This window comes from Glycine soja, chromosome 6, assembly GCF_004193775.1.
Source record: "Glycine soja cultivar W05 chromosome 6, ASM419377v2, whole genome shotgun sequence".
Taxonomy (NCBI): domain Eukaryota; kingdom Viridiplantae; phylum Streptophyta; class Magnoliopsida; order Fabales; family Fabaceae; genus Glycine; species Glycine soja.
Genome location: NC_041007.1, coordinates 34,745,981 through 34,767,215, shown reverse-complemented (window position 1 = coordinate 34,767,215; position 21,235 = coordinate 34,745,981). Strand labels below are relative to the sequence as shown.

General features: G+C 36.6%; 1 protein-coding gene across 1 annotated transcript; it reads left to right on the top strand.

Annotated features, from left to right (window-relative positions):
* The first annotated feature begins 19,937 nt into the window (after nt 1–19,937).
* Nucleotides 19,938–20,870, top strand: LOC114416135. The gene has a single exon (XM_028381003.1). It carries the CDS (start codon nt 19,938–19,940, stop codon nt 20,868–20,870), a length of 933 nt encoding a protein of 310 aa, XP_028236804.1.
* Nucleotides 20,871–21,235: the final 365 nt, after the last annotated feature.

The following is a 21,235-nucleotide window of genomic DNA, read 5'->3' as shown; positions in this document are numbered from 1 at the left end:
GACACATGAAAATGTTTTTTTGGCATTTTCAAGGGTAACACATTGATTGTGTCTTTTCATTACAAAACGTTCTTGGGATACTCGAGGGTCATGTATTTCCAAATGCCTTGATTGGTGCATCCCTTGGTTTCCAAGGGATCCTAGAGGTTTATAAAAGGGGTTGAACCTCTTTCTTCTTTCATTTTCTCTCTTTCCCACTTCTTTTTCTGGTGAGAAAGCTTTCCTTCTCTAATCCTCCCTGCCTTTTTTTTTTCTTTCGGTCTTCTTCTCCAAAAGTCCAAGTATGTTCTTCACCTATTTCTCATAATGTCTTTCTTGTAAAGGTTCTAGGCATTTTGGTGGTGGCAGAATGCTTTCACTAAAGATTCAGACTATTAGAAATTTTTTTATGATGAACCCTCCCACCACCATGGCCATTTTGATGATGTCAACAACAACGCGTTTGCAAAACACGCCAATCATATCACTGCCTGCGGGAGACGATGTGGTTCGCCTTGTCATTGAACAAGAGGTCGAGTAACCCTTTAATATTCATGTTCAAGTGTGTGATTAATCTAAAGGATTTTGAGGCCACTACCGTACAACCTTTGGTTTCTCTTCCTGTTCGGCCTGCGTTCCCCCACCTCCAATGACGAAAATGTCTAAAGCTTTTCCTCCCATCATCAATCTGGAATATTCCATGGCTCATGGTGAGGTCAATGCCTACTTTTCCCCATATCAAATTGACAAGTCTTTCCTTTTGGAGAATTGAGTTTTGTCATGCCCATCGACCATATGTTGTTTAGGTCGAGTTGTGTAGTTCGAGTGACCATGTTTTTGTGTGAGCTCTTCCATGTTAGTCTTGATTCATTTATATGCATGAGGCTTTTTTTTCCATTCTTGGGCTTATCGTCCCTTTCGACAAATTTGAGGTCGATATTCTTCAAGAGTTAAACTTTGCCCCTACCCAGTTGCACCCGAATGTTGAGGCACTGACTATTTGTGCAACAAGTTCTTTATTAACCCCTATATCCCTACATTTCTACATCACTATAATGTAAAACAAAGGAAAAAATGGGTGTTTGGTTTCTCTTATTGGTATACCCAAGAGATCTATATTGAGCTCATACACCATTTCCTATACATAAGGACTTTAAGGGTGGTTTCTTCGGAGTTTAGCTTGGTCAGGAAGCCATGCCAAAATTCTTCACCTTAAGAGAACTTTCATTGTTCCTTTGCTGTAGGACTCAGACACTAAATAATCATATTCGGGGTTAGGTAGTAGACATGTACCCTAGTAATCAAGAGGACAAGGTGTTTGTATAAAAATTTCCACAGCAGTTGCACTGCAAGACTATCCTAGAAATTCCTTTCTCCTAAACTTAAAGGGAGAATTAGGCTCATGTGCTTTTCTGATACTTCTGGTTTCTTGTTTATTTTTTTTAGTGCTAATTTTACTGACTTTGGTATTTTCTCTTTCAAGGATCATTGGGAAATATGACTACAAGAATGTCAAGAAGGCCCAAACCGAGAAGAAGAAGAATAAGGACTAAGTGACTGAGAACAATCAAGTCAATCCTCTTCATACCCCTCTGCCTCCTATTACTTCCAAAGAGAAAAGATTTTAGTTCGTATAGTGCCCTAGAAACTAAAAATTTGCTAGGAAAAAGAACAAGGGTTTCCCTTCTTACTCAAGTGGTTACTCCTTCATCCATTAACAAGCATCCGACTTTCCTTTCTATGAAGGAAGGAAGTCTTGTCTTTTGTGCAAGGACTTCAACCCCCAGGCTCTTATTAGTGGCGGCATGCTTTGATGTAGCTTCATGTGGAGCTTGTAGGCCTTGGATCTTCTTCATCAATGGAGTCCTTTGGTTCTTGAAGATCAATGGCAGTGGAAAGGAGAAGGAAGAAAGATGATTAGAGACGCCACTTCAAGGAAAAGATGAGTCAAGAACAAACTCACAACCATAGGAAGCCATGGATAAGAGCTTGAAGGTAGGAGAAGATGAATGGAGGGAGAAGGAGATAAGGAGCACGAAATTTTATACCTCAAATGAGGTCTGAACTTTGAAGTGTAATTCTCAAATGATCAAAGTTGAAAAAATACACACACAAGGCCTCTATTTATAACCTAAGTGTCACACAAAATTGGAGGAAATTTGAATTTCTATTCAAATTTCACTTGAATTTGAATTTGAATTTGTGGAGCCAAATTTGTAGCCAAAATTTCACTAATTATGATTAGTAAATTTTAGCTATGGTTCAGTCGACTAATCCAAGATCAAGTCCAAGATTCTCCACTAAGTGTGCTTAGGTGTCATGAGGCATGTAAAGCATGAGGGACATGCACAAAGTGTGACTATATGATGTGGTAATGGGGTGTAGCAAGCAAATGCTCACCTCTCCCTTAGGCTAGACCAAAATTTAATTGGATTGAGCTTCTCCCAATTCAATTAAATTTCTCTCCCAACACACATCAAATAGCAAACTTAATGCATGTGAAATTACAAAACTACCTCTCATACAAAAACTAGTCTAGGTGCCCTAAAATATAAGGGCTGAAAAATCTTACATTACTAGAATACCTTTCATACACTATGGAGCCCTAAATGCAAGGCCCAAAAATAATGAAATCCTAATCTAATATGTATAAAGATAAGTGGGTTCATACTTAGCCCATTGACCCAAAATCTACCCTAACGCTCATGAGAACCCTGTTGGATCGAGTGGCCTCAGATTAATTAAGAAGGGGGGTTGAATTAATTATTCCTAAACCTTTACTAATTAAAAATTACTCTTCTAAGGCTTTTACTAAATTGTTAAGAGAATGAGGAGTAGAAGAAAAACTTATCAGAAAGTAAAAGCGGAAATTAAATGCACAGCGGAAAGTAAAAGAGTAGGGAAGAAGGAAACAAACACACAAGAGTTTTTATACTGGTTCGGCAACAACCCGTGCCTACATCCAGTCCCCAAGCGACCTGCGGTCCTTGAGATTTCTTTCAACCTTGTAAAAATACTTTTACAAGCAAAGATCCACAAGGGATGTACCCTCCCTTGTTCTCTTTGAACCTACTGGATGTACCCTTCACTAGAACTGATCCACAAGAGATCTACCCTCTCTTGTTCTCAGTCAAACCCAAGTAGTTGTACCCTCTACTTGTACCACAAAGGATGTACCCTCCAATGTGTTAAGACAAAGATCTCAGGCTGTTAAACCTTTGATACTTTGTGAATTGGGATACAAAAGAATTCTCAAGCGGTTAGTCCTTTGAACACTTTTGTATTAGGGAAAGGGAAGAATCAAAAGAATTCTCAGACTGTGTCGTTTTGAATTCTTTGACAAGGGAGAAGGGAGACACAAAAGAATTCAGGCGGTTAGTCCTTTGTTCTTTTGGAAAAGGGAGAAGAGAGACACAAAAAGAATTCAGGCGGTGAGTCCTTGGCGAATTCTTTTTGGCAAAGGGAGAAGGGAATGAAGAAGATGAATAGCACAAGTTTTCAAGGTTTAGAAAACCAGAAAACTTCAGAAAGCTTTTGGTACTAAGAAGAAGAAGAAGTTCAAAGAGATTCAAGGCTTGTAAAGGATTGATTGGAAAAGTAAAAGTGTGAAAATAATGAATCGATTTAAAACGCAAAACAAAGCCTTGCTTTTATAGACTCTTCATGTCTGGTCAAGACAACCATTTAGAAGAGTTATAACTTTTACAAAAACTTAAAACCAATTTGAAAAAGTCAAAAACCTTTTGAAGAGTTACATCTTTTGATTTATTCAGAAACAGTCACTGGTAATCGATTACCAAATAAGTGTAATCGATTAGACAAAGCTTTTATGTGAAAAGATGTGACTCTTCACATTTGAATTTGAATTTCAACATTCAAAGGTACTGGTAATGATGGAAGCTTGCTTGTGGGGCTTCGATGGAGGCTGGATCTTTGAGCTTCAATGAGGTCCTTTAATGGTGATTTTCCACCATGGAGATGCAGCGGAAGACAAAGGAGAAGAGGTGAGAGGAGGCGCCATCCACTAGGGAATAAGCCATGGAAGAAGGAGCTTCACCACCAAGATGAGCCTTGGATAAGAAGCTTGGAAGGATGCTTCAATGGAGGAAAAGAAAGAGGGAGAGAAAGAGAGAAGGGGGGGGGGAGCAGGAAATTGAAGGAATAAATGAGGGAGAGAAGTGGAACTTTGAAGTATGTCTCACAAGACTCTCATTGATCAAAGTTACCACAAGTGTTACACATTCTTCTATTTATAGACTAGGTAGCTTCCTTGAGAAGCTTTCTTGAGAAAAATTCCTTGAGAAGCTTCTTTGAGAAAACTTCCTTGAGAAGCTAGAGCTTAGCTACACACACCCCTCTCATAACTAAGCTCACCTCCTTGAGAAGCTTCCTTAAGAAGATTCCTAAAGAAGCTAGAGCTTAGCTACACATACCTCTCTAATAGCTAAGCTCACCTCCTTGAGATGAGAAGCTAGAGCTTAGCTACACACCCCCTATAATAGCTAAGCTCACCCCCATGACAAAAAACATGAAAATACAAAAAAAAAAAGTCCTTACTACAAAGACTACTCAAAATGCCCCGAAATACAAGGCTAAAACCCTATACTACTAGAATGGCCAAAATACAAGGCCCAAACGAAGGAAAAACCTATTCTAATATTTACAAAGATAAGCGGGCTCATGCTTAGCCCATGGGCTCGAAATCTACCCTAAGGCTCATGAGAACCCTAGGACCTTCCCTTGGATCTCTAGCCCAATCTACTTGGAGTCTTCTACCCAATGCCCTAGCGGGATAGGATTGCATGATTCCCTCCACCTTGGAAAGGATTTGACCTCAAATCCCGAGGTTCTTCATACTTTGGGCTCCTTCCCTCAACACCTGTAAAAAGAACAAAAACATATGTATTAGTGGTGTTTGGTATGTTGAAGTAAGGTGAGGTCTGAAAACCCATTTCCTGGGCATCTTCCCATGAAGGAACATGGTTTCTCACCAACTCAATGAGTGGTGCTACAAATATAGAAAAATATGGGACAAACCTTTTGTAAAAGTTTGTTAAGTCATGGAAGCCCCAAATTTTTCTTATACTTGGTGGAGTGGGCCACTCTGGAATGACCTTTATTCTCTTAGGGTTCATGGGAACCCCTTGATCACTATTTGAAAAATTAAGAAAAGTAACGCAATAAAACATACCTTTTTCTGTATTTTCATGTTGATTATTCCTACCAAAAAGTATGACAAACCTAAGGTGTCCCATATGAGTACCTAAGTTTGTATTGAAACTAAAAATAAGAACAAACCTACCTAATGGGTCCTTATGTACACACACCATGAAGATGTTAGGTGTACGAGTGATTTTACAAAAGAGGGATGCACCACTCAAAACATTCATCATACCACCTATTTTAGGGACTTGGTGTCTAATAATACCTATTTTGGGCACCAACAAAGCACAAGGATTTAAGCTCTTGCGAACCAAACCCTCATCCAACAACTTCTTTACTTGAGGAATAAACTCAAGCCCAAGAGGTGTGGCAATGCTAGCAAGTGCCTTTTTACAAAAGAGAAAATGTGGAGGTTGTCTAAGAGGGAAAGTTTCTTTAATGTTTGTCTTTATTGTAAAATGAGTTTCCTTCTTAGCTAAACTCTTGGAGGAGACACTTACCTCCTTACACTTCTCTTTAACCACTAATGGTTGTCCTTCTTCTTGGGGGTAGATTTCTTCACTAGATTCTTCCCCTTTTGCTTTTTCACTTTCACTAGAGGAAGGTGAAGTAGTAGCCTCATCTTGGCTACTATAAATGTCTTGGCCCCTCATAATCATGGTTTTTGTGGTGGGGCATTGAGAAGTAATGTGTCCTCTTCCAAGACATTTAAAGCACTTTATAGAGCTAGTTTTCTCTTGCATACTAGCCTTAGGGGCTTGCTTTTCTATTGTCTTCCCCTTATCATCTTTGGGCTTAGAAGGTGTCACCCCTAAGATGCCTTGACCTTGGTCTTTCTTTGGATAAGAGTGAGAGCCATAAGATTTTGAAGTAGACTTCTTTTTAAGTTGTTGCTCTACCCTTATTTCCCAATCTAAGTTAGCCTCTACATTGTCCTTCCCATGGAAGTATGAGAGTTTAATGTTAGCCTCTTGAGGCTTTCTTTCCTTTTCTCTTCTATGGGAGTGAGGTCTAAGATGTGACCTATGTCTTCCTTCATAATAGCCACGAAGTTCTTCACTTAGGCTTTTGCAAGAGTTATGACTACTATAGGAGGCATGTTTTTCTCTTTTCATTTCTTTCATTATTTTTCTTCTTTCTTCCTATTTTATTTTCTTTCTTTCATCTTGACTTATTTCTTCCACTCTTTTTTTTCCTTTTTCTTTTCTCTCTTGTTTTTCTTTCCATAACTTGAGGGAACTCAACTCATCTAAGATTCTAGATAAAGGGTCTTTATGACTAGTACCCTCGCCATTAACACTAGATGAATGATGACTCATGTTGGTTCCTAAGTTGTGGTTCTTTCTTGTTGGAGGTTTGAAAACAAATGGTAAAAGAAACTATGGTTGAAACTAGCCAAAATAAACACTAAAAGAGGTGTGAAAGATAAGGGAAAAAACTAATTGGTAAAATGCAAGCTATCTAGGCGGTTGGACAATGGAAGGTAAAGGAAATAAGCTATGAAAGTAAGCAAGAAAAGTAAACTAGGTGAATCGTAAGAGTGTTTGGATGACCACATTCAAGGTTCCCAACAAAACACTCACTATCCTAAGGAAAAATTGCCTAAAATTATTACACACAATTGGAAGTTTGGTAACCTATTGGAGGCTCCCAACACACTTCCAATGAAAGGCCTTTTGTTACAAAACTTGAAAGCAATGAAGGTAAGTAAATTGCAAATTAAAAAATTACAAAATGTCCGCAATTTTGGTGGTTGTTCTCTCTTTGGTGATTCACTCAATTTGGAGTACTTCTTAGTCCAATAGCTCTTAAGGTGGTTGGCCCCTTGCTTCTTGACTCAAATTCTTCAAGGGATGACACCAATCCTCCTTTCCAATTCCCTATATGGCAACTCACAAACAAGGAAACAAAGAGACAAGCAATAACCAAAGACCAAAAAAAAAATGAAATGAAAGCTAAATCAATGGAGTTTTAACAAGACAATTTTTCAAGGATTATTCAACAATTAAAGCAATGAAAAGGACATAGAAGCAAGCTAGGACTAAAAGAGAAACTTAGAATGGCTCTAGAGTAGAGTAAAAAAAAACTAAAAAAAAAGACTCAACAAACCTCTAGCTTTGGCACTTGTCTTCACACTAATTTTAAATTGAAATTTCCAATTATAGAATAAATTTTGAGCCAAAACAACAAGCACACTTACCTTTCACCTTTTTTTTTTCTAGATACTAAATTTCCTGCCAACTTGTGTGATTTTTAGTATTTTTTTATTTTATCCAAATCACTTGTTTCTTTTTTTCTAACTTTTTTCCAGATGTCTAGAAAATTCAGAAAAAATTTCAGCTCAAAATTCGAAGTAACCAATTCTCAATAACTTTTACAAGTTTGTATGTCCAAGCTGCTAGCACCAGCGATTTTGTTTTTTTTTTTAAGCATGATATATTGATTGCCTTGGGCTTACTTTCAACCTTCCTATGTATGTTGAACTCACTAGTATTGTTTACCAAAGTTTTAGGAGTTCAATATTCACTTAGGATCAACATTTCAGCCAGCAATTCAATCACCAAAACTCAAATTCACAATAGACACAATCATAAGGAAACCTAAAAGTTCAAGAAAAGGTTCACAATCAAAGACTCTCTAAGAATTTTGCATGAACATGTTAAGGACTAGTTAACATGAAAGATTTGACTCAAATCAAATAATAGGCTAAGAGAATTTCATACACTCATGAACAAATGAGTTAGACAAAGAAACAAGAAAAATAAAATTCAGCACAACATAAGAAATCTTATGTGACAAGTTTCATGACTAGACATGACTTCTATGACAAAACTATAATAGGTGAACAAGTCACTCTAGATTTTTGAGGTTTTCTTATACTTTAATATTTTTGTAAGAATTTTATGGTTTAGGTTTCAGCCACAAAAAATAACAAGACAAAACTCAAAGGAACCTAAAATCAACACAATTCATTGTTCAAGAACAAGAACAAGAAATTTGAACCATAGAAAATCAAATCTAGCTTCTATAGCAAGTTTAATCGGTGGAAACTCTAAAGAATCATGTTAAAAACATTTAGCACAAGACATGTGAGGAGATACATGGAGAAAAAAAATGAAGAAACAACAGTGGAAGAGAAGGTAAAGCAAAAAATTAATGGAGGTTTAAGGAGCACCTACTTGAAGCTCTTGTGCTCTGATTACCACTTGATGGAAGCTTGCTTGTGGGACTTCTATGGAGGCTGGATCTTTGAGCTTAAATGAGGTCCTTTAATGGTGATTTTCCACCATGGAGATGCAACGGAAGACAAAGGAGAAGAGGTGAGAGGAGGCGCCATCCACTAGGGAATAAGCCATGGAAGAAGGAGCTTCACCACCAAGATAAGCCTTGGATAAGAATCTTGGAAGGATGCTTCAATGGAGGAAAAGAAAGAGGGAGAGAAAGAGAGAGGGGGGGGGGGGGGGAGCACGAAATTGAAGGAATAAAAGAGGGAGAGAAGTGGAACTTTAAAGTATGTCTCACAAGACTCTCATTCATCAAAGTTACCACAAGTGTTACACATGTTTCTATTTATAGACTAGGTAGCTTCCTTGAGAAGTTTTCTTGAGAAAACTTCCTTGAGAAGCTTCTTTGAGAAAACTTCCTTGAGAAGCTAGAGCTTAGCTACACACACCCCTCTCATAACTAAGCTCACCTCCTTGAGAAGCTTTCTTAAGAAGATTCCTAAAGAAGCTAGAGCTTAGCTACACATACCTCTCTAATAGCTAAGCTCACCTCCTTGAGATGAGAAGCTAGAGCTTAGCTACACACCCCCTATAATAGCTAAGCTCACCCCCATGATAAAAAACATGAAAATACAAAAAAAGTCCTTACTACAAAGACTACTCAAAATGCCTCGAAATACAAGGCTAAAACTCTATACTACTAGAATGGCCAAAATACAAGGCCCAAACGAAGGAAAAACCTATTCTAATATTTACAAAAATAAGGGGGCTCATGCTTAGCTCATGGGCTCGAAATCTACCCTAAGGCTCATGAGAACCCTAGAACCTTCCCTTGGATCTCTAGCCCAATCTACTTGGAGTCTTCTACCCAATGCCCTTGCGGGATAGGATTGCATCAGGTAATTGATTACCTAAACATTGTAAACGATTACAGCTTTTTGAAAATAATTGGAACGTTGTAAATTCAATTTGAAAACTTTTTCAAAACAATTTTGCTACTTGTAATCGATTACAACAATCTGGTAATCGATTACCAAAGAGTAAAAACTCTTTGGTAAAAGGTTTTGTCAAAAACTCATGTGCTATTCAAAGTTTTGAAAAACTTTTTAATACTTATCTTGATTGAGTCTTATCTTCATTCTTGAATCTTGAGTCTTGAATCTTGATCTTGATTCTTGAGATCTTGAACCTTGAATCTTGATTCTTGACTCTAGAATTTATTCTTGAGTCTTGAATTCTTCTTGATTCTTATCTTGAACTCTTGACTTGTTCTTGATTTACTTGAGTTGTTCTTTGATTGATCTTTGATTCACTTTAGTTGTTCTTTGATTTATCTTTGAGCTTTTTGTCATTACCTTTGTCATCATCTTTTGTTATCATCATTGTTATCATCAAAACACCTTTGAATCACCTTTGATTCACCATGAAGCTTTGCTTCTACAAACCCTAGGGCCTTCTCTTGCATCTCTGGCCCAATCTTCATGGAGTCTTCTATCCGATACCCTTGGGGGTAGGATTGCATCATGCTTAGCTAAGCTGATCGGGACTTGTTGAGGGATGTTGGTCCTAGGGCTTCTATGGATGCAATTGTTTGAAGCACGATCTTTTGGGAAATGTCAAATTTTGGTTAATTAACGATTTCGAAAAGGCTCACACCAAACTCTCAAGGCTCAAGATCCTACTTAAGGATGAATGAGATTTGTTTGGTTTATGGCTAGCCAAATGACTTAGTTTCCTTTGGTATGCATTTAGCCAAATAACTTAGTTCCTTTAGCCGAATATCGTAGATTATTTGGTGTTTAGTTAACCAAATAACTCAGTTCGTTTAGTCAGATAACTAAGTTTATTTGGTCTATGGGTACTCTGCGTTCCAAGTATAGTCATCCCTTAAAAAGTTAGGGATATAGATTGTTTAGTCTCAGAAATCGACTGGTTTACTCAGTTCTAATATTGGGTAAATAATTGTTTTTATCCCTAAATATGTAATTCGATAAAAATGTTTCCTTGAAAGATAAAAATACAAAATTTAGTCCCCAAAAGTGTAAAAAGTGTGACAAATATATTGAGTCGTTAACTTTTATCTGTCACCGTTAATAAAATAGCCTACATGGCATAGAGGGACAAATTTGTCACTGAAATGATTACCAACGTAGCTATGCTGACTAGATTGGACAAAAATATCAGTAAGATACCATTTTTGGACGTAAATGTCAGTAATTTTTTGTTAGACGAAAATGTCAATATTTTTTTATTGGAGGAAAATGTTAGTATTTTTTTTTTACATAAATGTCGGTACGTTCCATTGGACTAAAATGTCAATAAATTATCACTATTGGATGAAAATGTCAGTAATTTTTTTATTGGACCTAAATATTAGTACGTTTCTATTGGACTAATTTGTTAGATTCGGAATTTCATTTCATATAAGGATAAAATATAATTTTAGGATAAATTTTCATCATTTTTTATCGTTACAAGCATAACATTATAATAATCACTTAAAAAAATATATTGGTAAACATAATTTAAAACAAACATAATAATAACGATAATATTAATTATCAACCATAATTTGTCTGTCACAACAGAAATTATCCAAAATAAACATTGTACTAGTGTACCAATCATTACAAATTTTTTCAAATTATAATAATTAGTCATAATCTACTATAAATAAAAAAATAAGTATATTCCATATTTCACTTCTTTGAATCTTAGCTATTTTATTAATGGTGAAGGACGAAAGCTAACAGTCGGATATATTTGTCGCACTTTTTACGCATTCGGGGACTAAATTTTATATTTTCATTTTTCAGGGACACATTTGTCAATGAATTACGTATTCAGGGACAAAATTAATTATTTACCCATTCCTATTCCCAGAGAGTGGGAAGACAAAAGGTGAAGAAAATATTATATGACAAATATGCTCCTATGTTGAAAATTATAGATAGCCACATCGACAATCATTTTAGTAACAAATTCGTCCCTTTGTACCATGTAGGCTATTTTATTAATGGTGATAGACGAAAATTAATGGTTGGATATATTTGTCGCACTTTTTACATTTTCGGGGTCTAAATTTTGTATTTTCATCTTTCAGGGAATTTTGAATTTGTCAGCGAATTACACATTCAAGGACAAAAGTGACTATTTACCCTCTTGACTGGTCCATATAGGCAGACTTAGAAAGCTTAAGTAAATGATTTAATAGAATATACTAAAATGGATACTTATAATTGCTTCTCACACCTTATTTTTGTGAATAGTTTTTCTAGGATTTATGTGAACAAATTGTTATTTTTTGTAAATAACTTGTATTAAATCAGTTTAAAAAATAAAAAAGATAATTTTTAATGATTTTGTGAAGTTTTAATGTTACAAGGCAATTTTTAGATTAAAGGAATAATGAGTTGCAGACTAAAGCTTGCCACAACAAAAGAGGACCAATGATCAAGTGGGAGAATGTGAAGATTCCCCATAGCAAAGCTCACATAGTCATAGTGAATCTAAAGGATGGAGACCATGATTTGAGCAAGAACTCGTCACAACGAGTATAAATCTTGCCACATTGACAATGGGTAAGAAGCATAAAGAATCAAGTGAAGTGTCTCTTGTAACTGATGAAGTTTCGTTGTAGTGAGTAGTGTACTCACTACAACAAAAGTTTGATGAGGCAGAAAAAAATAATACAATTTCATATCTATTTAAAATAGCTTGTAACATCTTTAAGTGGATCTTTTGTTCATTTCTAGATTTTAGAGATTAGGATTTGCAAAATTCTCTCTCCTTCTCTCTCTTTTCTATCTTATCTTCATTTGTGATCAACATTTTCAAGTTCTTTTTGGATCAATCATGATGCAAATGAGCTAACTTTGCAAGTTATTGATTGAATGAAGTAGGATTCAAGTATTTAATTCTTCATTTCTGATCAATTTTCTTAGTTATGTGATCCTATTCTTATTATTTGCTTAGATGTATGCTTAGGAGTGATCAACCTAGCATTTAGGGATTGAATTGTGTGGAAACAAGTTCATATCCTAGATCTGAATTGGAATTGTGTAAGAACTTCATTTTAGGAATGAAATCACATTTTTGCTTTGTAGATATTCATTGTTCATATTCTGACTTCTAGTTTAAATTACCTAAGGAATTAAGAATTTGATTTAGGAGTCAAGGATTAAGCACTAAGGAATTAGGATTAATTAATTAAGTTGAAGCTTGGTTGCATTTAATTGAGAAAATGATTAGGATTCAAGTTACATATGTAGAATACTACGGATTTCAAATCAACAATGTTTTCTATCTTTGAATTTATTTTTTCGCTCTAAAATTCTTTTAAAAAAACAAGAAACGGTTATATTTTTGCTATAGCGAACCTCAGTCTCGCTATAGTAAAGTTCCTTTTTTGAAAATATAAAACTTGATCCATTCGCCACAATGAATTGACAACTCATTACACCAAATGCTTTTAAATTTTTACTTGTTTTAGATAACACTCTTTGTTGGTTTCCTAGATATTGCACTAAGTTTTTGTGGATATGATACTCAATACTTATAATTTCTTTACTACTAGACAATGTACACTTACCTAGATCACGAGACAACAAGAAATTGGCATCGTTGTTGAGAACTTGTGTCTCAATGTTTAGGAAATTGGTAATTTTTATCATTTATTAGTTATTTTAGATGTTGAAGTTTAAATTTATACTCAATTCAATTATTTTATTCTTTTATACTTATTAGTATACTAATAATTTTTTCTCATTAATAAATTGTTGTTTTTGTAAATAACTTGTACAAAATCATTTCAGAAAATAAAAAGATAGTTTTTAATGATTTTATGCTAAACTTTGATGTTACGAGGGTATTTTTGAGCTTAAAGGGAATGATGAGCTACAAACTTGATCTCACCACAACAGAAAAGGACTAGTGATCAAGTGGAAGAATGTTAAGATTTGGAATAGCGAAGCTACACATTGCTACAACAAATTTGAAGGCTAAAGACCTTGGGTTGAGAAATTACCATCCCTTGCCGAGATCATCTAGTTGTCATCCAACGATGATACCAAGGATGAGGTTGAGGATACCGAGTTAGAGGACTCCAAGGATTCCCTACCTACTACTGAGTCTCCTAGGATAGTGTTGAGGAGGATTAGTACCTTTCCATCGGGGATGGGACCTACTTTGAGACCCACTGTTGGTGTAGAGGAGGCGATGACATCGATCAAGGTAGTGCTTAGGATTCACGAGTCAGAGGAGGAGAAGAATCCAGAGATGATGGAGGAGGCCCCTAAGGAGGCCCTTGGTAATGATCTTCCCAAAGGTTCTATCTAGTTGATATGCTTGAGTTTTGATAGTTGTTAAAGGTTTGGCAAGTGTACCAATTTGTCTTAAGTAGTAAAGTACTCAGAAGTCCGAGTGTCAATTTCCACAGGGACTTTGTTTTGTACTTGTGTTGGATAATTTCCAATTTATAAGAGGAAAAGATAATATGAGGTATAAAAGATAAATTTAACAGAACATGGTATAAAATAATAACTATTAATAGAAAACAAAAGAAATAGTAGGGAATTCAATGAGATGTGAATGTTAGGACCTAGCATGCCTTATTTACCTAACATGTATTATTTGTGATTTTTCTCTATCAATCAGGTGAATTGATCCTACCCACATCTATTAGAATACTTTCCTTTCATGTCTTATGATGACAAGCCTATTTTGCCTATCTATCTCCCAAATGTCTTTGCAAAGAGTCAATAGATAAAATGCATGAAGTTCTAATTCTAGATGCTTGCTTTGATGCATGGGCATAGTGCAATCACTCTATGTCTATCAATGATTTTATTAAGATACCCCTTCCTTTTAGTTCTATTAGAAATTACCCTCTGTCGAGCGACTAATTCCTAAAACAGATGCATGCAAGACCTTTCTTGTATTTCTATTAAGGATTATCCTCTGTCGAGCACCTAACCCCCAAAGATGATGCATGAAATTAAAAGTAAGAAAGGATAATAGGAAAGAAAACACCTATTTGCATTGATAAATATGAAGTGTACAATACATCTTTTGACTTTTATGGCCTGCCAGACCCTAATTAAGGGTTTAGTCTCTTATAGCCATAAGGGGTCTTACACTAGAAAAGGGGTATAGGAACTGATGGAGGAGAAGGAATGGAAAAAGGGAATAGAAAATGATGAAAGAGAAGAAACAATTCCCTAAAGGAGAGTTCTTAGGCTTTAGGTGTGTATTAGAGTGCTTCGTGACTTGGTGTGTCTTTTCTCTTTGGCTTAACTCCCTTTTTATACTTGCTGGAGTAGACTTGGACTTGACTCCCTTTTTATAGTTGATGGAGTGGACTTGGGCCTGATGCCAAAAATCTTCCTTATTTATATTTTTGTTATTTTTCTGAATCTTTTTTATTTTAATCCTTCCTTTTCATATCTGCAAGCCATAAATAAGAAAAATATCAATTCCTATCATTTAAGAAAAAATAACTGCTAAATAAATATTTTTAAAGATATTTTTAATATATTTTTATTATAAAAAATAGCTTATATTTAACATTATCAAAATCCCCCAAATCAAAAACTTTGTTTGTCCTCAAGCAAAATAAAAAATGAGAGCAAGCTGGGAATGTTCCAACACTTTCAATAGCTGCAATTTTTCAAATTCCCTTAGAGCTAGACCTTCTTGCATTTGCCATGATCTTGTAATGGAAGCATAAACAAACATTGAGATAGAATTGGCTAGTAGCGGAAATCAATCAGGTTAACTTGCCTCACTTTTCCTCATAAGGCTTTAGTGTTTCTCTCTGCGCACAAGTGTCTTGGGTGAGTGTTTAAATTTCTACGACCTGCAATTAATGTTCCCAGTTTCGCACTTCATCTCAGTTAAAGTTATTCTGCTTACACTTGGTGGATCACTAAGGACTTTTATTGGCTTGTAATGTGGTCTGGCTAATCAAAGAAATTATGGTTTTTCTAGGATTTCAAAAATAAGGTTATAAGAGAGCATTTATCCTAGAAAAACTTCCACTTATTCAGCCTAGGGTTATTTGTTTTTCAGCCTCAATTTATTGTTCTAGCAACACTTATGGCACCTATTTATTTTTTGCCCTTATTATTCTTTTTTTTTGGATTTATCTCCTTTTTCGATTTTTTTAGGAAAGAAACTTTGGGCTTACAAGCTTTTTTGAGGGATTTTACAAAAAAACATGATTATCATTTTTGGCTCAAATAAGGTGCAAGGGATAAATTATTATCAAAGGTTGCCTTTTTGGCTAAGTGGATGAAAATAAGAAGAAACATGGTCATGATCATTTCCACCTCATGTAATTAATCTAACAGTCTAAGAATGATGTAAAATCAGGAAATTAAAAACAGTCATTCTCTCACAAGTAAGTTTCACACAACTTACCGGGACAAAACAAAGTCGTTGACTTACTGCACAATGATTTCTTTTAGACAGACTAACCTTTTCTCTCTTTTTTGTGATTCATATTTCATTACTTGAACTGATGTTTGCCTTCATGGAGCCAACATTTTCACAAAAATTGGTATGCAACATTTCAAGGGTGTTAGACCTTAATTTCATCCGGGGATGATCATTTGCAAACATTTGGATTCTTGCTAGACGAATTGAGCTGCTTAACACCAGTTGCCTGTAGAAGCAAAGCTTCATGATGAATCAAGATTGATTCAAAGATGTTTTGATGATAACAAAGATGATGACAAAGGTGATGACAAAAAGCTCAAAGGTCAATCAAAGAATGAGTTCAAGATGTTCAAGAAAGAATCAAGAACACTTCAAGATTCAAGAGGAAAGCTGATTTCAAGAATCAAGACTCAAGATTCAAGAATCAAGAGAAGACTTAATCAAGATAAGTATGAAAAGGTTTTTTCAAAAACTGAGTAGCACATGGATTTTTCTAAAAAAATGTTTACCAAAGAGTTTTTACTCTCTAGTAATCGATTACCAAATTATTGTAATCGATTACTAGTAGCAAAATGGATTTGAAAAAGTTTTCAACTGAATTTACAACGTTCCAATTGATTTCAAAAAGCTGTAATCGATTACAATGTTTTGGTAATCGATTACCAGTGCCTTTGAACGTTGAAATTCAAATTCAAATGTGATGAGTCACATCCTTTCACATAAAAGCTTTGTGTAATCGATTACACTGATTTGGTAATTGAATACCAGTGATTGTTTCTAAATAAATCAAAAGATGTAACTCTTCAAATGGTTTTTGACTTTTTCAAATTGGTTTTAAGTTTTTCTAAAAGTCATAACTCTTCTAAATGGTTCTCGTGACCAGACATGAAGAGTCTATAAAAGCAAGGCTTTGTTTTGCATTTTCAATCAATCTTTCTATCAATCCAATTAATCTTATAGAATCCTTTACAAGCCTTGAATCTCTTTGAACTTCTTCTTCTTCTTTGTGCCAAAAGCTTTCCAAAGTTTTCTGGTTTTCTAAACCTTGAAAACTTGTGCTATTCATTCTTTTCATCTCTTCTTCCTTTGCCAAAAAGAATTCGCCAAGGACTAACCGCCTGAACTCTTTTTGTGTCTCTCTTCTCCCCTTTCCCAAAGAAAAAAGGACTAACCGCCTGAATTCTTTTGTGTCTCCCTTCTCCCTTGTCAAAGAATTCAAAACGACACAGTCTGAGAATTCTTTGGATTCTTCCCTTTCCCTTATACAAAAGCGTTCAAAGGACTAACCGCCTGAGAATTCTTTTGTATCCCCATTCACAAAGTATCAAAGGTTTAACCGCTTGAGATCTTTGTCTTAACACATTGGAGGGTACATCCTTTGTGGTACAAGTAGAGGGTACATCTACTTGGGTTGTTGACTGAGAACAAGAGAGGGTACATCTCTTGTGGATCAGTTCTAGTGAAGGGTACATCCACTAGGTTCAAAGAGAACAAGGGAGGGTACATCCCTTGTGGATCTTTGCTTGTAAAAGGATTTTTACAAGGTTGAAAAAAAATCTCAAGGACCGTAGGTCGCTTGGGGACTGGATGTAGGCACGGGTTGTTGCCGAACCAATATAAAACTCTTGTGTGTTTATCTCCTTCTTCCCTACTCTTTTAATTTTCATTATGCATTTTAATTTCCGCTTTTAGTTTTGGTTAAGTTTCTCTTCTACTCCTAATTCACTTAACAACATAGTAAAAGCCTCAGAAGAGTAAATTTTTAATTAGTAAAGATTTAGGAATAATTAATTCAACCCCCCTTCTTAATTATTCTGAGGCCACTCGATCCAACATTGTCATGCAATCCGAAAGGTTTTTTGACGTTTTGGGAAAAAATATGAAAAATACCCAAAAGGAGGGTAAAAGGGTCATTTGGAGGCATTTTTCAGGCCCCTAGGCCCCCTAGAAAACTTAGGAGTGAAGTAACCAACTCGCCTGGGTGAGCAAGGTTACTTCAGGTTGAAGCAACAGCTCACCCAGGCGAGCTGAGCTCGCCTGGGCAAGCTGAGCTCGCTATTCAACCTCTTTCGCTCATTTCCTATAAATAGGCATAAGGGAGCTGAAGTAATGGGTTCAGATTTTCAAACATTGAAAGATTTTGTGAAATTAAGGAGTAGAAGGAGAAAGAAGAAGAAAAAATGAGGCCGAGACGCTTTCGAATCGCACCCATGACCGATTCATATATCGTTCTTCACCATTCTTCATTCGTTCTTCGTTCATCGACCAATTAGTTTTTATTTTGAAGTTTTGAATTCACTCTATGCACCCTTAGGGGTCCCTTTTGTTGCTTTTCAAATCTTCATATTCATTCTTCTACCATCAATGATCTCATTTCTTTGTGTAAAGCGATTTTCGACTGATCATTTGCATCATAATCTCATTTTATCATTGTAAAAAAAAGTTTCAACCAATCATTTGTGCCATAATCTCACTTTATCATTGTAAAATAAAAAGTTCAACCCATCGTTTGTGCCGTAATCTTGGATTATCAATGTAAAATAAAGATTCAACCGGTCATTTACTTTGCAAGTCATCTTTTAATGAGTTTGAAAGTAAATAAGTGAAAACAAAGTTAAAATCAACACATAAACAAGCTTTTGTCCATAAAAATCACTTGAATCCGTTCAAGGTCCAACGCCTTAACAGTTTCTTTTGCTTTTATCGGTTAAAATGAACCTTTCAAAAGTTTAAAACCGACCCTACGTTTAATTTTCTTGCTTTTAAAGAGCTACGTAGGTCTGAGTTCCTCGTCGCATTTGAGGATACGTAGGAGCAAGGTCGTGCTCTTGTCGACCCCAAAAGATAAAAAAACATAAAAAATGAAAAATAAATAAATTTTGAAGTCATGTTTTGCACACTTGATAAAAGGTTGTCGTCCCTTGTGACGGACGTATGGGGTGCTAATATCTTCCTCGCACGTAAACAACTCCCGAATAAATGTTTTCCTAGCGTTTTCTTAAAATTCGTAGAGCCCCTTGTTGGTTTTTCTAACGTTTTCCTCGAATAAACATTGGTGGTGACTCCCGTGCATTTTCCTTCCCTGGAAGATGCACCCTTGAGTCTCGCTCGCCCTTCCGCCGAAGGGTAGGTTGCGACAGTTGACGACTCCATCGGGACCTCTTCTGTAGAGAGTTAAGCCATTTAATCTGTGTGCAATATTTATCATGACTTTCTCCTTGCTTTGTTTCCCTTTCTTTCTTTTATCATGACTCGTTTGTCCAGTATGTTTCTCTTTGTGCTATCAGCTACGTGCTCTCACGCATGTGTACTCATACTATGTCGCCACTCGTGCATTGCATGGGTCTCGTCATTTCGTCACGGGAATTCAGAAAGTTCGCATCACCTTTTTAAATGCATGCATGGGGCACCATGGTAATGACTGCGAATGAACCATGATGCCTAATGCATTATGGGTAAAAAGGGATGGTCTTCTGGGCTCCTGTGTCTGTAAATAAAATGCATTTTTGTCATGCATAGCATAAACATTCCCCCATGCATTCATCATATTTCCTCCATGATGGGGTGTCGAAGTATTGATCAACAGTGTTTCTCATTCTAGCAAACATGGGATCAAATTAAGCACCCTCTTTTAAGAAAAGGTTCTATCATGTCAAAATCAAGAGCCTATAAGTAGCCAGTTTGCAAGAGCTAGGGTAGTGGATGGGTCAACTCAATCGTCAAGCCTTTCGCAAGACATATGGAAAGATCTAGGATTTAGCTATGATAGAAGTGTTTGTTGAAGCCATTGCATCCCTCGCTCAATATTATGACCAGCTGCTAAGGTGCTTCACGTTTGGGAACTTTTAGTTAGTACCTATCATAGAAGAGTTCGAAAGGATATTGGGATGCCCGCTAGGAGGAAGGAAGCCGTATTTGTTTTCTGGGTTGTACCCCTCCATGGCGAGAGTGGCAAAGGTGCTTAAGATCTCGGCGCAAGAATTGGACCGAGTGAAACAAAATAGAAATGGGGTGGTCGGAATCCCAAAGAAGCACTTGGAAGAGAAAGCGAAGGCTTCAACGGATCAAGGGGAGTGGACTTCATTCATTGATGTTTTATGACTTTTGGTGTTCGGGGTCATCCTCTTTCCAAATATGGATGGGCTAGTGGATCTAGCGGCGATTGATGCTTTTCTTGCTTATCACCACAACAAGGAAAGTGTGGTCATTGTTGTTTTGGCTGATGCCTATTACACGTTCGACCAAAGATGCGAGAAGAGCAGCGCGAGAATTTTCTGTTGCATGCCTGTTCTTTATGTATGGCTGGTCTCTCACATTTTTCACCATGAAAGTAGGCCCGTCTGTCCCCTACAAGGTCATCGCATGTGTGCTGAGAAAGGGAAAGCAAATTGGGAGCAGCTCTTGGCGGGTATGGTAGGGTCGTCCGTTAATTGGTTCCCCCGATGGAAGGAGGGAGGGGTTGGAGTTCTGTGCTCATGTGAAGGGTTTCCAAACATCCCCTTGATGGGAACGAGGGATTGTATCAATTATAATCCCATGCTTGCCATAAGACAAATAGGCTACCCCATGAGAGGAGCGCCATCAGAAGAGAGTATTGTGCCTTTCATCGCACTAGGTTTCAGTGACCCCAATGCAAAAATGCTTCAAAGAGTTCGAAAATCATGGAATGCGGTGCAAAGGAAAGATAAGGAGCTTAGAGGAAGCAACTATGGAATTATTGGCGGATACCATCGATGGTTGAAGGCTCGGACACAAGGGATAACTTGGCTCCCAAAGCTAAAGAGTTCAAGTGGGGAAGAGGCTGAAGTCCCTGAGGAGAGTGAAGAAGTGCAAGCATTGAAAGCGGAACTTGAAAGAATGCCAGTGGTCAAGGAAAATTTCAAGATGACAACCATTAGGGTCAAAAAAGAGTGTGACAAGCCAAGGGATGTCAATGTGGCCACAGCCGAAGCATTAGAACGAGAAACGAAGAGGGCCCAAAAAAAAGAATGGGGCCGAAACAAGTTCCGAGGGGCAGCAACAACAAACTCAAGCTTCAAAGGGTTGTTAGTCGTCTTATACGAATAACTTTTGTATAGAAAACTTTTGCAAAAATATGTATAGTTTTCCCCAATTTATAGCTCTTTTGTAGGAATTGTAAATAAACTTTGTTGTGCTTTGATCTTTGTCATTAGGGTCTCTTTTATTGGAATTAATGTTAAAATCTGTACAATTTCAGGTAAAAAGGAGCTAATTTCTTGAAGTGCCAAAGTGACGTATCCATCGCTAAGCGCGGCTTCAGCGCACTTAGTGTGAAGAAGGAATTTGGAATTTGGAAGAGCACCTGTATCGAAGCAGTGCGCTAAGCGAGTTGTCCGTCTCTTGCCAGGCTTAGCGCAGTATTGGCGCCAAGCCCAAATCCACTTACTTGCGCTAAGAGCAACAGTGGCGCT

Coding starts and splice junctions, on each gene's coding strand:
- LOC114416135 (XM_028381003.1), top strand. CDS start 19,938: ATGGATGGGCTAGTGGATCTAGCGGCGATTGATGCTTTTCTTGCTTAT.